Raw genomic sequence first — 13,050 nt, 5'->3', positions numbered from 1 at the left:
TTTATTCTCCCCAAACATTTCTTCCAGTCAAGAAATAAAGCCTTTGAAAGGCCAGCCAAGGTGCTTAGCGGTTGATAGGAATGCCATTTAGGTCAAGAAAGGTTCCAGTTCTTTGCGTTTGATTTATTGTCTCTCTTATATAGGAGGATAACAGGGACGTATGTGTGTGAGACGGGATCCAGCACATTGGAATTCAGGAATTTCAGGCTCAGTCAACCCACACATCCATAATTTCAGCCCTCTACATTTCTGAATATCCGCTCGGGCAGTTACCTTAAGTGTGCACTGATGAGGTGTTACGTAAGTCACACACAGCAATGTATGTTTCCAGTCCTTTTTGTCTTCATCAAAAATATTAAAAGATTGAAAGTCAGCTCAATGAGATGTTGAAGTAGCACCAGTCACCTAAGAGACGCATATAGAGATTGAGTAATTGTTACTAAGATCATCATTATAAATATGGCAGAGTGAGGCTGGGACTGTATGGAAAGACTTGCACATCAGTAAAGAGTCTTAAAGTTCACAGCAGCCTGATGATTACATTACGATCTGAAGCTCATTGCAGGGAAAACTTTGACTACATGAACCCTGAGGCCCCAACGTCACCTTTCACTGCCGGTATAAATCTACTAATAAGCAAACAGCGTGCACAGTCACAAACCAGTGAGCATAAATTAAATCCAGAGAGAAGTCTATCATGCAAAAACACATTATTTTATTGGATTCGATTAGATTAGAGAGAATTTAATGCCGTTTCCTAACATTTTAAAGAGAAACTACATCCGTTCATCAATCATCTGTACTCCTTTATCTTTTTGAGGGTCGTCTCAGTCCCAAAACAGAAACAAACTGGGAACCTTCCTGCTGATGAACTGAGCTGCACTTTATAGAGAAATTGGTTTATGAAAAATCAAACGGCAGGTTAATCGATGACGGCAATTGTCCCAGTTGTCTTTACCATATTAGAAAAGTGTCAAATTTTCTTCTAACAGTGTTGTTGTTCTTTATCAGCACCTGGCTGAGGATATGAGTGCAGCTCTCTAGGCCTTGTCTTTCCAGGAAATGTTTACTGTGTCAATGAAAACCTCTTCCTGTATTTACAACTTTCATTTGCTTCCCAAAGGGGTTGTTACCCCTCGTGCAGCCAATCTCTTCCCTCTCCTGCTCTCTCTTTCTCAAATTCAGATGCCGACATGACGGACATAATCACACAGGCGTACAACTCAATAATTTTCAATTTAATCCCGCTGGAGGCACATTCAGACACTGTTCTGTTCTGTTATGACATTTAGATGCAGAGCGTGGCATGTCGACTCGCTGGCCAGAACTGCAGCATCTTTATGGGCCAGAACTGCAGCAGTGCGAGGAATTTTCCAATAAATGTGATCAAATCCATAATAAATGGCTGCATCATATTCTCGGTTAGTTCTGCCCTGCAGCCATGACATTCCTTCTGTATGAAATCAGGCACAGGGTCACTGAACCTGCTTTAAAGTTAGTTTTTTTCATTCCTACATTGTGTTATCCAATTGGCCAACTTTTGCTCACTTTCATTTCAGGAAGTATCGCGCTGCTCAAGTGCCTGTTTCCATCATCCCAGTGATGCACTGTTTAATATTGCATAGTCAAAAGTTGGTGAAAAGGCATTTTATGGGTTATCATGCATGTTCTTGTCTTGTGCTGTGTGGTTGTCCCACTACGCAGGAGCCGACATGGTTCTTACATGTTCCCTTCGGTGGTTCTCAGCAGGCCTGCCTCTCTGTCTGGGCATTGGCCACAAAACTGTTTTTACAAGTGCAGAAGTCGCTGCTCCATTGCTCTGCAGCCCAACCGTATAACCAGGCTCTTTTCCTATTCTGGGGAAGTGGAGCGAGAGGAACGCCTCGTGCTTCCACTGCTACATCTCTGCAGCAGGGAGGACATACATCTACGGGACACTTTCATGTCCCTCTCATGTCTCTCGGTCCGCCCTGTCTTTGTCCTCGTCTTTCTCTGCCCGTCTCCTTCGGGATGATCTCCCCTCGTCTTCCCTCTTTGTCCAGACTCTCACAGGCCCCATGTCCCCCCCCCCTCGCCCCCACCCTTGAACAAATATACACCAGTGGCTTGGGCTTCAGCAAACGTTGGCTGCCTTGCCACTGAATTCTCCTTACCTCATTTGAGATGGGCATCCCTTTTGCTCGTGGGTTTGTTGAAGGCCATCTCTAAGCCAGCCCAGCATGCTGCTGCGGACTGCCTGAGTGCCAGTGGGGTTTTTCCACTAACACTTGGCTGTCATGGCTTTAACCAGCGGGCCAGACTGAGCCCTGCAGACACAGACGCCTTCTTCACTTGCCTCTCCCTTTGATATTTTAGGGAAAGAATGCAGCTCTGTGATAACACACACTATCTCGTATCTTTTTGTGTCTCTATATTAAAGAAAGCTGTAGCAGCCCTGCTCGTGCTCTGAGGCCGTGTTGTCTGGTCTGTTGGGAGGATGCCCTTTGGGAATGCACAATGAGGTGACCTTGATAGAATCGGAGTGAAAGGAAAAGTGGCAACGTCCCCAGCAGGTGCTGCACGACTGTCAGTGACACAGATGGGCGGACGCACACAAATGCCCGTGCGACATGCATACATTATGCAAATAAACTTGTGTAAATGCATACACATACATTAATGTATGCTTACATGCACACACATACACATAGATCCTCAAGAGCCTTTCATAAGCGTCTCCACTGTATTCATGTCTCCTTTACAGCCTGCTCCCCCAAAGTATTTCAGCTGCACCAGTTAGAGTTTGGAACACTGTGCATGTTAAATGTCTGTAGTTTGGATCTCAGGAGCGCTATATATAAATATATAGTTGTACATTAAGCACTTTTGCAGTGACAAGTATCTGTCCAGAATTCTCTCTGCTGTCTTTTCCATTCTCCAGTTGTTTATTCTTTTAGTGGCTCCACTGGAAAACGGCGTGCGCAGCTTCCACAAGGCCTTTAGGAGCAGGAGAAAATCAGCACTTGTGCGACAGACCAAACAGTAGCAGTTGGATTGGATTCTCTCTGCTCTTACTTTCTTGACCAGATGGCTGCCCCGTCGCTGCCTGACCATCTGCGTCGCAGCTCAGCCCAACCCAATCCGGTTCAGCTCCTTTCCCATTCTCCTTTCCATGCGCTGACATTTTTATCCTCCCATTAAAACTTTTAAGGGCCCATTATCTAAGAGGAAGGAATGCTGCTTTAATAGTGTGGTGGCTCCATGCTTAGGCCCCTTCTTTAACCAACACTAGCTATAGATGCTTAATGTTCTCCAGCCAGCATTGGGCAAAGAGGGGACCGTGTTCTCCTCTGAGAGACGTATGACAGCGTCTCAACCCTGGAGCATGAGCCCTCTTTTCACTGCCCTGAGCACTCAGGACAGACTATAAACCCTTGGCATGCCTTCCTCTACTTCAGCCCCATTGTTTCAGTCTCTCCACTACATGTTCCTCAGGTTTAGGAGGGCTCGCAGCGCTGTGGTGAAGAACTTGTGGCCTCCTCTGAGCTTTTGTTTTAGGATCACAGGAGTCGGCATCTCAGCTGGGGCACCCATGTTAACTTTTCATGCTTTTGCACAGCTCCCTAAGGTCAAGTTAAAAGTTACACTCTGCTATTGAAAGTTTACTGTTGTTTATATTTTTGGTAGGCGGGTTTTACCTCAGAAAGAAGTCTAGCAGAGCCTGTAGCACAACATGTAGTTCAACCAAATCCTCTCTTGCAAGATGTAGATGTTTTACTGTGACTGAGCATATTGTGTTCTCAGTGGACGTCTGGTTCTGAGGGAGCGGGAGAAACAAGTTGGCTCAGAAGCTATAGAGTTTAAATTACAGCCCCTGCCTGAGATAGTGATTTGAGCTCCAATCAGTCTCTCCAAAGTGCTATTCATTCCCACTGACTCGCCTGCAGGAGTTACCTTCATCAGTAAATCCTTGCGTCCCTTCTGTTTTGTCCCCTGTTGTCCTGACCTGCTGGTTTTTCAGAGCGGTGTGATGTGGCCTGAACTTAAAGCCATGTCCTGCAGGTGCGGAGGCTGATCTCACTCAGTGACAGGCACACAAATTGATTCTGAGATGGAAAGAAATCTGAACATACCATGGTCACTTTACTCCCAGAGGATCATGCAGTTGTTTCTCTGGGTTAGAATAGGGAAGGTACGCACTGGATATTTCGCCTGCGCAGCAAAATCTTACTGGGTCAATTATATTGAGAATGCCTAAAAAAAAAGTCTTGTCTACAGTCACGCTGTGTTCTTACAGACACTGAGAGCCTATTTTCTCAGCCAGTTTCTTAATGTGAGTGAAAGGATCCTGCATGAACACGCTCATTTCTGCCATAGCTCAGATATTTTCACATTAGAGATTCTTCTTTGTTTTCCCCTCTGTTTGTGTTGTCACTGTCTTTCTCCAGGTTTCATGCTAAGCTAACTTACTGCTTGTCATGGCTTTGTGCCAATAGATCCCTTTCACCTGAATCTGACACACTGGACCTTTAAAGATGTAAAAACATTTTTACCTTGATGTTATATATTTTGTTGAGTTGTGTACTACTTACATCATTTAAAACATTTCCAACAATGTTCAAACCCAGGGTACACATTTCCAGTTTCATTCAAGATAACAACAGCAATAATAATACACTTTATTTGTATAGTACATCAGAGCAGATGAAAAGGAATAACTATAAATTCCTGTGGATGAAGGAAAACTCTCTGCTAGCCAGTCGACTGTCCAGTGTTTGTATTGGTCACTCGTAATGGATCACCATTATTCATTGCTGTTTGGTGCATAAAGTGAATAAAACTTTAATACATCACTTTATCCGTGAGCATGATTTGCACCTGAATTTGCAATTTTCCTTGGTAGCACACGACATCGTCAAACTATTTCTTCTGTTATTGTTTGATTAACAGATCCCTATAGCGGCTGAAGTGTAAATCAAGCACGAGATTTACAGGCTCTTGGCAACAGCATCGCCTTCTTGTGGTGGACCCAGAGGTCATGACCTTTAGTTGTGGTCACTTGCAGAGGGAACACTCCCACTTGTTTTCCCAGTTATTGCATTGGTCCTTTTTTACAGTAGTTTTCATGCATCTGTTCACGTTAAGCTGTGTTAAAACCTATATCCTCTCTGGTTTATCCCTCGGTAGCTATTTGAAGGACTAATTCTCATTTCCAAGGCGTTGGACTCTATTTCCCGTCCAGTTCTCAGCCTATAAAGTGGTCTGTAATAATTTTTATTAGTTTCTACATGAAGAATTATGTCTTATGGGTCAGCAGATTGTTTTAGTTGATCGTAATATATGTGATCTAGAGGGTTTTTTTGTGTCCACCTCCTAATGAATGTATGTTTTTTTTTCCTGCTTCCCATCATTCAGTAATGATAAAAACTGGAGGCCTTTGGCAGCCGGTTAGAGGGAACAGCACACGGTGGATGATAGCTGGACCTGGCCTGGAGAAAAGGGCCATTGTGTCAACACTTTGGCTTTTATTGGTCCTCAGAGAGATGAAGGCCCAGGTTCTGGCCCCAGCTCCACATGCTATTGATGGATGGGTCTGTAGCATTTGGGTAGAGGGGCTGCATGAAAATGAAGGTGGAGTGAAGTGAGTTTTGGGATCCATATCACAACCTTAGTAAGTAATCTTTAGTCCGTTGGGGCTGCTTGGTTGGAAATTCAATCCTCTGTTAAGTTCACAGATGTCTGTTTCTTGCGCTGGCCTCAGAAAGACACAGAGCGGAGAGAAGGGACCACTGAATTCCTCTTCCCACTTAAATGTGGCTCGCTGTGAATTCTGCAGCTGCTCTGTTGATGCTCATTCACGGTCACTTCACTCAGTCGTGTCGTGGCTTTTTCCTGTCAGCTGACGTGCCGGTCCAGTGTTTGTGTAGCGTGACAGGCTGCTGCTGCAGTTAGTGTGTGAAGGCTCATGCCGTCTGCGAGAATGACAAGCGCTCGGGCAGGGTGACGTCTGAGAGGATTGTATGACCTTGAGACATGCGTTGACAGACTTAAAGTGATGGAAAGTATTTAAGCAGGAGGTCAGAATTGTCTAAATCACTCACGTTGTCAGCTCCTGGAAGGAAAGAGAAATTCAGAATGGTTTTGGTCAAATGATTTTGACATCCGCAGTGGAAATGTATAAAAGCGCATGATTGTTTTTGGAATCAACGTATGAAAATCAAAGCTGTTAAATTAAAGAAGTTATGGTAGCACAAATTAAAGTCCAAAAAAAAAACCATTGGAGCATATGGAGAACGCATCCCTCCACAAAGGCTCATGTTCTATGTCGCTCTTCTAGAGTAAGTTAAAATGATTCCGGAATTCGCCCATTTATCCTGCTCCGAAATGTCATCTGTTAATATTTATTTACAATCCTAAATGTTTAATAAATACATATATATTTTTTAATAATGTGTAAGAGCTGCTCAAATTCCGTGAACAAAGGCCCAAGAGTCCACGTTTGAAATCAATTTTAATTTTGCTAGATTTGGATTTGGATCTGCACCAAATTTCACATATAAAGTAAGTAGAATAAAACTCCTGGATCTCGCCCTGATGCAGAGCTGCATAAAAAATTAATGGGTTCTTACTCGGTTATACCCCCACCCCTCCACAAAGTTTCATGAAACTCAGTGGAGTAGTTTAATGTGTAATCCTGCTAATGATCAAACAAAATCAGACAAAAACATAAACTTCTTGAAAATGCTCTTGGTTTTGTCCGGACCGATGCTCCACATTTGGATGTAAGAGGATCCGTGCACAGGTGTCGACACTAACGCTCAAATTTACACCCGAAAAGTTTGACTAATTAAGGAAGTTCCACTTAAAAACACCCTTCAGTGCAAGTTAATGAGACATTAATGGAGGAGTCCTCCACCTCCCTGTTCACCAGAAGAGCAGGAGGAGAGATCTGTTTTGTTTTAATGAGCAGGAGATCTGGGGTTTGTCACTGCGTCGGTAGCGGTGGTGAGGTTTCACCACAAATAAGTCAAATATCTGTGTTCTTCCTCAAAGGCAGCGGCGTTGTTACAGATCGGAGCGAAGTGCAAGAAGGGCTGCGTGTGTGTGTGTATCATAATTCATGACATGAGGGTCCCAAGTCAAATGTGTAGTGGTCGTCTGTTCATCAAGCATTTATACATCACACAGGAATTATGTATCGCCGTGTGCCATGTTTAGCAAAGCTGTGAAAAATTAAATGCATTTATTTTCAATATCATTTATATACTCACTTTGTGTTTTTAGAGTCTTAACTGAAGTGCTTCGACCTTGACTTGACTCAAGATGCCTTTTTTTTTAAGTGCTTTTAAACTCAGTCTCTACGGGGAGATTTTAACAAAGGAGGGTTTTTTTTCTCTCTCTCTTCTTTATGGGGGATTACCTCAATTAAAATTACAGGTCTACTGGATCAGCTCCTGCTGGGAGTTTTATCCTTTCTGTTGGCAGCCTCCTTTTTATAGCCTGAAACAAGTGAGCGTGTTCCAACAAGTGCTTGAATCTTTGTAGCGGGGTGCGGGGCATGTCATGTCACCAGCAGTAGGCATACAGTATGTGGTACTCAGGGTAAGAATGCATGACGGGCATTTAAAGATTTTCACTCCTTCTGCCAACCCTGTAAATTCTAATTTAAGACCAATCTCTGAACTTTGTGAATGGCTATAAACAAAATGAAGTGAAGGTTAAACTCTCTCCTCGTGCTGTTCACTTCACAGTGCAACCAGAAGGTGCAAAGGAGGGACCCACCTGTATGGACAAGAACCACGGCTGTGCACACATCTGCAGGGAAACACAGAAGGGGGGCATCTCCTGCGAGTGTCGACCTGGGTTCCAGCTCACCCGTAACATGAAGGACTGCAAATGTAAGTCAAACACACACACACACACCCCCCCCCAGACGGAGGGAGGATTTATAGGCTCCTCATGAAGAAGGTGATTGGGGTTGGAAACCTGCCGATGTCGGATAATTGCACTCATTCCACAAATGCCTCTCCAACAGATTTGAAGCCGGTTACTGACATTTACGTTACATTACCGGGCTGTGACTAATCTTCTGAATAGTCCTCGTAAAAGAAAAACATGTTTATCAAATAAGGAGCGATCATTTACACAACCAGGGCAAGTGTGGAGGTTACTCGAAGGGGACCGCTCTGACGGACAGCGCACACTTCCTGTTGCTGTGCAACAGAGATCATCCTGTCAGGGCTGGGGCCGGGGCTGATGGGGGATTTGTCTGTGTTTGGATAAGGATTGGAGAAGTGTTATTCTATAGTTTTTCTGTGACAGCCCAGGAAAAGGGCAAAAGGCGCTGGGATGGTAGGGTGCAGACAGGATGGCGGTGGAAGGCTTGGCTCGCTCGGGCTCTTTTTCACTCTGTCATCACAGGTGTGTTTAAAGTGCCAAGGTTAATGCTTCCTTCAGCCGCCAGCATATAAATGTATTTGCACTTAAAGATGTGCAAAGACACACGCATGAACACACAAACTTAGAGCAGGAATCGCACCCTTCAGAGTGACTTACAAAGAGTGAGTGAGTTCAGCCTCTTGCTCAAGGCCACCGCTTCAGCTGCTGGAGAGTTTAAAATATGACCTTTCAAATCCTTCGCAACTCCCGAAGTAATTCTTCAGTCACAAGGATGAAAAGATTTAGTATGTGGAGTAATGAATGGAAGCTATGACAGTGATTAACATGCTGTACATTCACCACTTAAGGCGTCGAATATGTAAATCATATCATGACCTTCTGCATATTGTGGGTCACAGATTTTGACCTTAATCTAAGACCAGTTGCACTTAGTGTTAAATAAACAACCGATATGTTAAAAATGTCTTTAGGTCCCATTTGTTTGCTGTACTGTTTTTGCATTGAACAGATTTGAAGAGTTTAAATAATACCTTTGCAAACATTCAGCTGACACTGGTCTGCAACTAGAGGATTTTTGGGGTCTGATGCCAATATTGATAGTAGGTAGTAATATAAATATATATATATGTAATAAAAAAAAGATTGCTAAGATGCTGTAATCAAAACTTATGTCAAAAAAATGTAAAAAAAGAAAACACAAATACAACCAAATATGTATTAGTCTCTACTCTCCATCCTCACGTCGCCTCTCTGCTGCCCACTTCTAAATAAAAGGTATAAAATGCACAGGAAATACTTTAAAAATATATTTGTTTATGTACAGTGTATGTTATCTGTGTATCTTTTGATAGTGACATGTAACTATGGTAACGGGGGTTGCCAGCACATCTGCGAGGAGACGGACCACGGCCCCAAGTGTTCGTGCCACATGAAGTTTGTCCTGCACAGCGATGGAAAGACTTGTGTAGGTGAGTCATCTCACCCCTGATACTACGGCCGAGGGGAAGAAATCAAATGAGAAAATATTGAGTCACAAACGATTAACTCGCTGCCCAAACAGCAAATTGAATTAACTTCTGGAATGCGGTGTAACAGTGAGAGATTCTCTGTCTTTTCCTCTTGATCTGTGACATACAAGGACAAAAGGCTACCACCCACTATGCTGTCCCCTCTGCTGCTGCTCCAGTAACCTCTCAGTCCCTGCATCTGCTTCAGCTTTTCCTCCTCTTCCTCCTCTCCTTCACTGGACACTTTGCAACAGCTCTCTCCCCCTTTTTTCTCTTTCTCAGCCACTCAGTCAGACGCACACCTTGTATTAGCCCCTGGGTCACTTCCTGTGCTGCTTCCCATCAGGGATTAACTCACACACCTGACCTAACCTTCCGCTGGCATTTATCAGTGTTTGCCTGGGTTGACTTAAGTTGAGTAAAAATCATTCGGCCACTCGGGCATATTGAGCCGCTCTGAAGGGCAATTTGTGCATCAGATGGGACCTGCAGGTGCACAAAAGTCAAAGCGGAGGTCACGATTGATGTGTGCGGATTGTGTTCAGCCACGCAGACAGGCCTTTATTTTATCCGTCTATTTAAAGTCTCATTAATATTTTTCTGCTTACATTACAAACCTCTTTAATTCATCCAGGACATTGGAGTCTTAATTAGCTGGTTTTGTAACGTGAGCCTCTGTGATTCTGGGAAGACATATTTTCATTGTCAGGAAGACAAACACAGTAATGGAATTAGATACTGCGCCTGCAGAGCAGACTGGTGAGGCGGTCACTTGGTTTCAGTGGCTGTCAAACTTAGAGAGTTTGATTTGGGCCGTGGCTGATAAGCTCAGTGTTTCTATTACCACAGCACTGATGAAAGCCAGACCTATGTCAAGGTCTGGTCAGCCAACCTGTCATTATTGCTGTACCCTGCTAGGCTAGGGGGACGCCACAAAGTTGACCGCGACCAAATTATATGCCGTAGCCCGTCTTTATTTCCAAGGCAGAGCACATGCACATTTAGTGTGCCAGATTAGGAAGCAGTCCTCCAGTTAAGATCTCTGATTTCCCCCCACAGAGTCTGGGGTTACAGAGGTGGAGGGAGAGCCGCTCTGTGGTCGACACAGGGGCGCTCCATCTCCCAGATGCTCTATTAGTTAATAAAACCTCTATAAAACAAACAATGTGCCAAATGAGCCGCTGACGGGAGAGTGAGTGACAAGAACGTTGGAAGACCTTCAGTGAGGCAGCACTACTGTGCACTAGGACTGTAATTCTGAGGGGTTTCCACCATAAAAAACACTATTAAAAAGCAGCGTCTGCACTTCTGCAAAAGCTGCATAGGTTTAAACACATATTCCAAGTTCCTGCGCCAGACTTAAGTATAAAAACCTCAACCCTTGGCATTGTTTTTGAAATGTATGACTTCTTACCAAATGCAACAGCTACCTCTCCTTTGAAGAAAGAGAACCCATGTTTATTTATTCCAAGGCTTAAAAGAAATGGTCTCTCTAGGAGCTGAGAAATCATATTTTAATCCTGTATTAAGTTTCGAAATTGTTTTAATTGTCACAAGGAATATGACGATGGCTTCGCTGGGGTTGTTATATTTTGCTGTCTTCATATAGCACGTAGTGATAATTAACCTTTAGCCACCGCATTCAGAAATAGTAGTAATATTAAGAATGTGGATGGTATCCATAGCAACTACACGAAATGAAAATACCCTCGTGTTTAACCTCAGTATTGATTTAAATACCTACACGAAAAAGAACCTGGCACATGATCCAACACATCCTCGTCAGTGGCTCTTGCCGTCGCTGTGGCGGTGTTTTCTTCCATATGCTGCAGCTTCACTGTTCAATCCATCTTGTCGGGTGTTTCATATGCATTCTGCAACTTTTTCATTCATTTCGTGGTGTCTCTCCTCACCCGGGCTCGTTCATGCATTTTGTAATAATACACAATATCCTTCTGCTGCGGTGGGGAAGTGTTGCTTCATCCTTCCTGTCTCACCCCTGTTGATACTGTGCCAGCTGTAGGTGAGAATGTTAATGTTGGGAAGGCTTGGTATGGACTCCACACGTGGACTGTTCTCAAACACACACACGTCAACACACACTTTAAGAGACACGTTTAATCAACTTCTCAAAAGTCATGATTTTGACTAAAATAGTCCCAAAAAACTATAAATGTGGTTCATTTTTTGGATGTAATGACTGTGAATCAAGAAAGTAGAAATTTCAGGAGGGAGCAGCCATCATGTGGAAGCATTCATGCTGTTAGCACAGCAAATCATAAACATTCACAAATAGCAGACAGATGCAGGCATGCTCAGGAGTTCAGTCATCTGAAGAGTTGGACACACACACACACACACACACACACGCACAGTAAGAGAGCGAGAGATGCATCTTATAACACAAACAGAAAGCTAAACAAACAACCTGCACAAACATACAATACATATCCAGCATGAATGCATCACATGCATGTAACCCCTGTGTAGTCTCTACGTGCACATGCCCGTGACATAAACACAGCGCTCTCGTTTCGGGTGGTCTGTGGATTCACGTCTGTGTGTTCAGAGGTATCTCTCTTTCCCTCTAACTGCTGTGGATGGTTGTTTCTGGATGGTGCATGTTGGGACTGGGACATGAAACATGGCGGTCCATGTGAGCTGAGCATGCTTTGTGGTGTTGACCTGTCATTGTCAGACTCGGGCATCCGTGTACTACCACCTCAGAGTATGTGAAATAATTCCAAGGGTGGAAAGTGATTTCTTTTTTTTTATTATGATAAATTCTGTAATTTTTGAAATTCTTTCAAGACATTAAATGTACATGAGCTACATGCTTATGTTACTTGAAGTTGAGACTTAAAGCTGGATATACATTCAGTGGGAAAATCTAATTTGTAGAATTTATTGAATTCACAGGCAGTAAAGTAAAGTTCACATCAGTATAAACAAAAAGGCACTTGGATCTGACAGCCTTTAGAGACTTGCCATAGCAGCGTAATAACATTGATCCTGAAATGATTGGACCATAACAGCTATCATAAAGCACAGACATGATTCCTGCTGTCCCTGTCTTTCAGCTTGCAGCACTAACCACCACTCACTCTGTCTGTCAAGGCTCGCAGTGCTCGTACTAACTCGCCAAAGCCTCATCTCACTTAGAAACAGCAACACTGCACTTTGTCTGCACCGTGCGGAATATCTGCTTGCATGACTGCATGTTGAGGGGTAACACTTTTGCCTTGAAATGTCGTCCTCCCTTATTTTCAAAGAGGAGCAGTCATCAGCAGTGCGTGGTTATAGCGTTTGGAAAATGATCACTGCTGTTTGCTCTGCTGCGACAAGATATCGTCATTCTCTCATGTCATTATCACCTCGTGTGGGCATAAATGGACTTTAATGATGTGTTTAAATCAGGAGAGATGATCGCCTCACATTGATGCTATCCACCTTGCTCCTCAGCTCATGATACTTTGCATGAATTATGGACTCTGCTCACAGTTATTCTCGTCACTGAACCGGTGTCTGCGTGGGAGCAGAAAAGCTACAGGTGTTACATATTAATGAAGTTAGAACACAAACTGTCATGGTAGACGGGATGATGTGAACGCATCTCTGACATTTCCAACACACAACTAAGTTAGTTAGTGATAGTTGAACTTTT

At 43.6% G+C, this 13,050-nt stretch overlaps 1 protein-coding gene across 2 annotated transcripts in view; it reads left to right on the top strand.

The window, feature by feature from the left end:
• Nucleotides 1–13,050, top strand: part of scube3 (signal peptide, CUB domain, EGF-like 3) — a 66,954-nt gene that overhangs the window by 32,051 nt on the left and 21,853 nt on the right. For both annotated transcript variants that reach the window (XM_069526956.1, XM_069526955.1), the window contains exons 5-6: nt 7,731–7,877; nt 9,231–9,347. In XM_069526956.1, coding sequence (XP_069383057.1) covers nt 7,731–7,877; nt 9,231–9,347 — 264 coding nt within the window. The remainder of the gene's footprint in view (nt 1–7,730; nt 7,878–9,230; nt 9,348–13,050) is intronic.

Source organism: Paralichthys olivaceus, chromosome 6 (genome assembly GCF_024713975.1).
Source record: "Paralichthys olivaceus isolate ysfri-2021 chromosome 6, ASM2471397v2, whole genome shotgun sequence".
Taxonomy (NCBI): Eukaryota; Metazoa; Chordata; class Actinopteri; order Pleuronectiformes; family Paralichthyidae; genus Paralichthys; species Paralichthys olivaceus.
The sequence above is the reverse complement of the archived record's forward strand: the minus strand, read 5'-3'. Positions and strand labels throughout refer to the sequence as shown.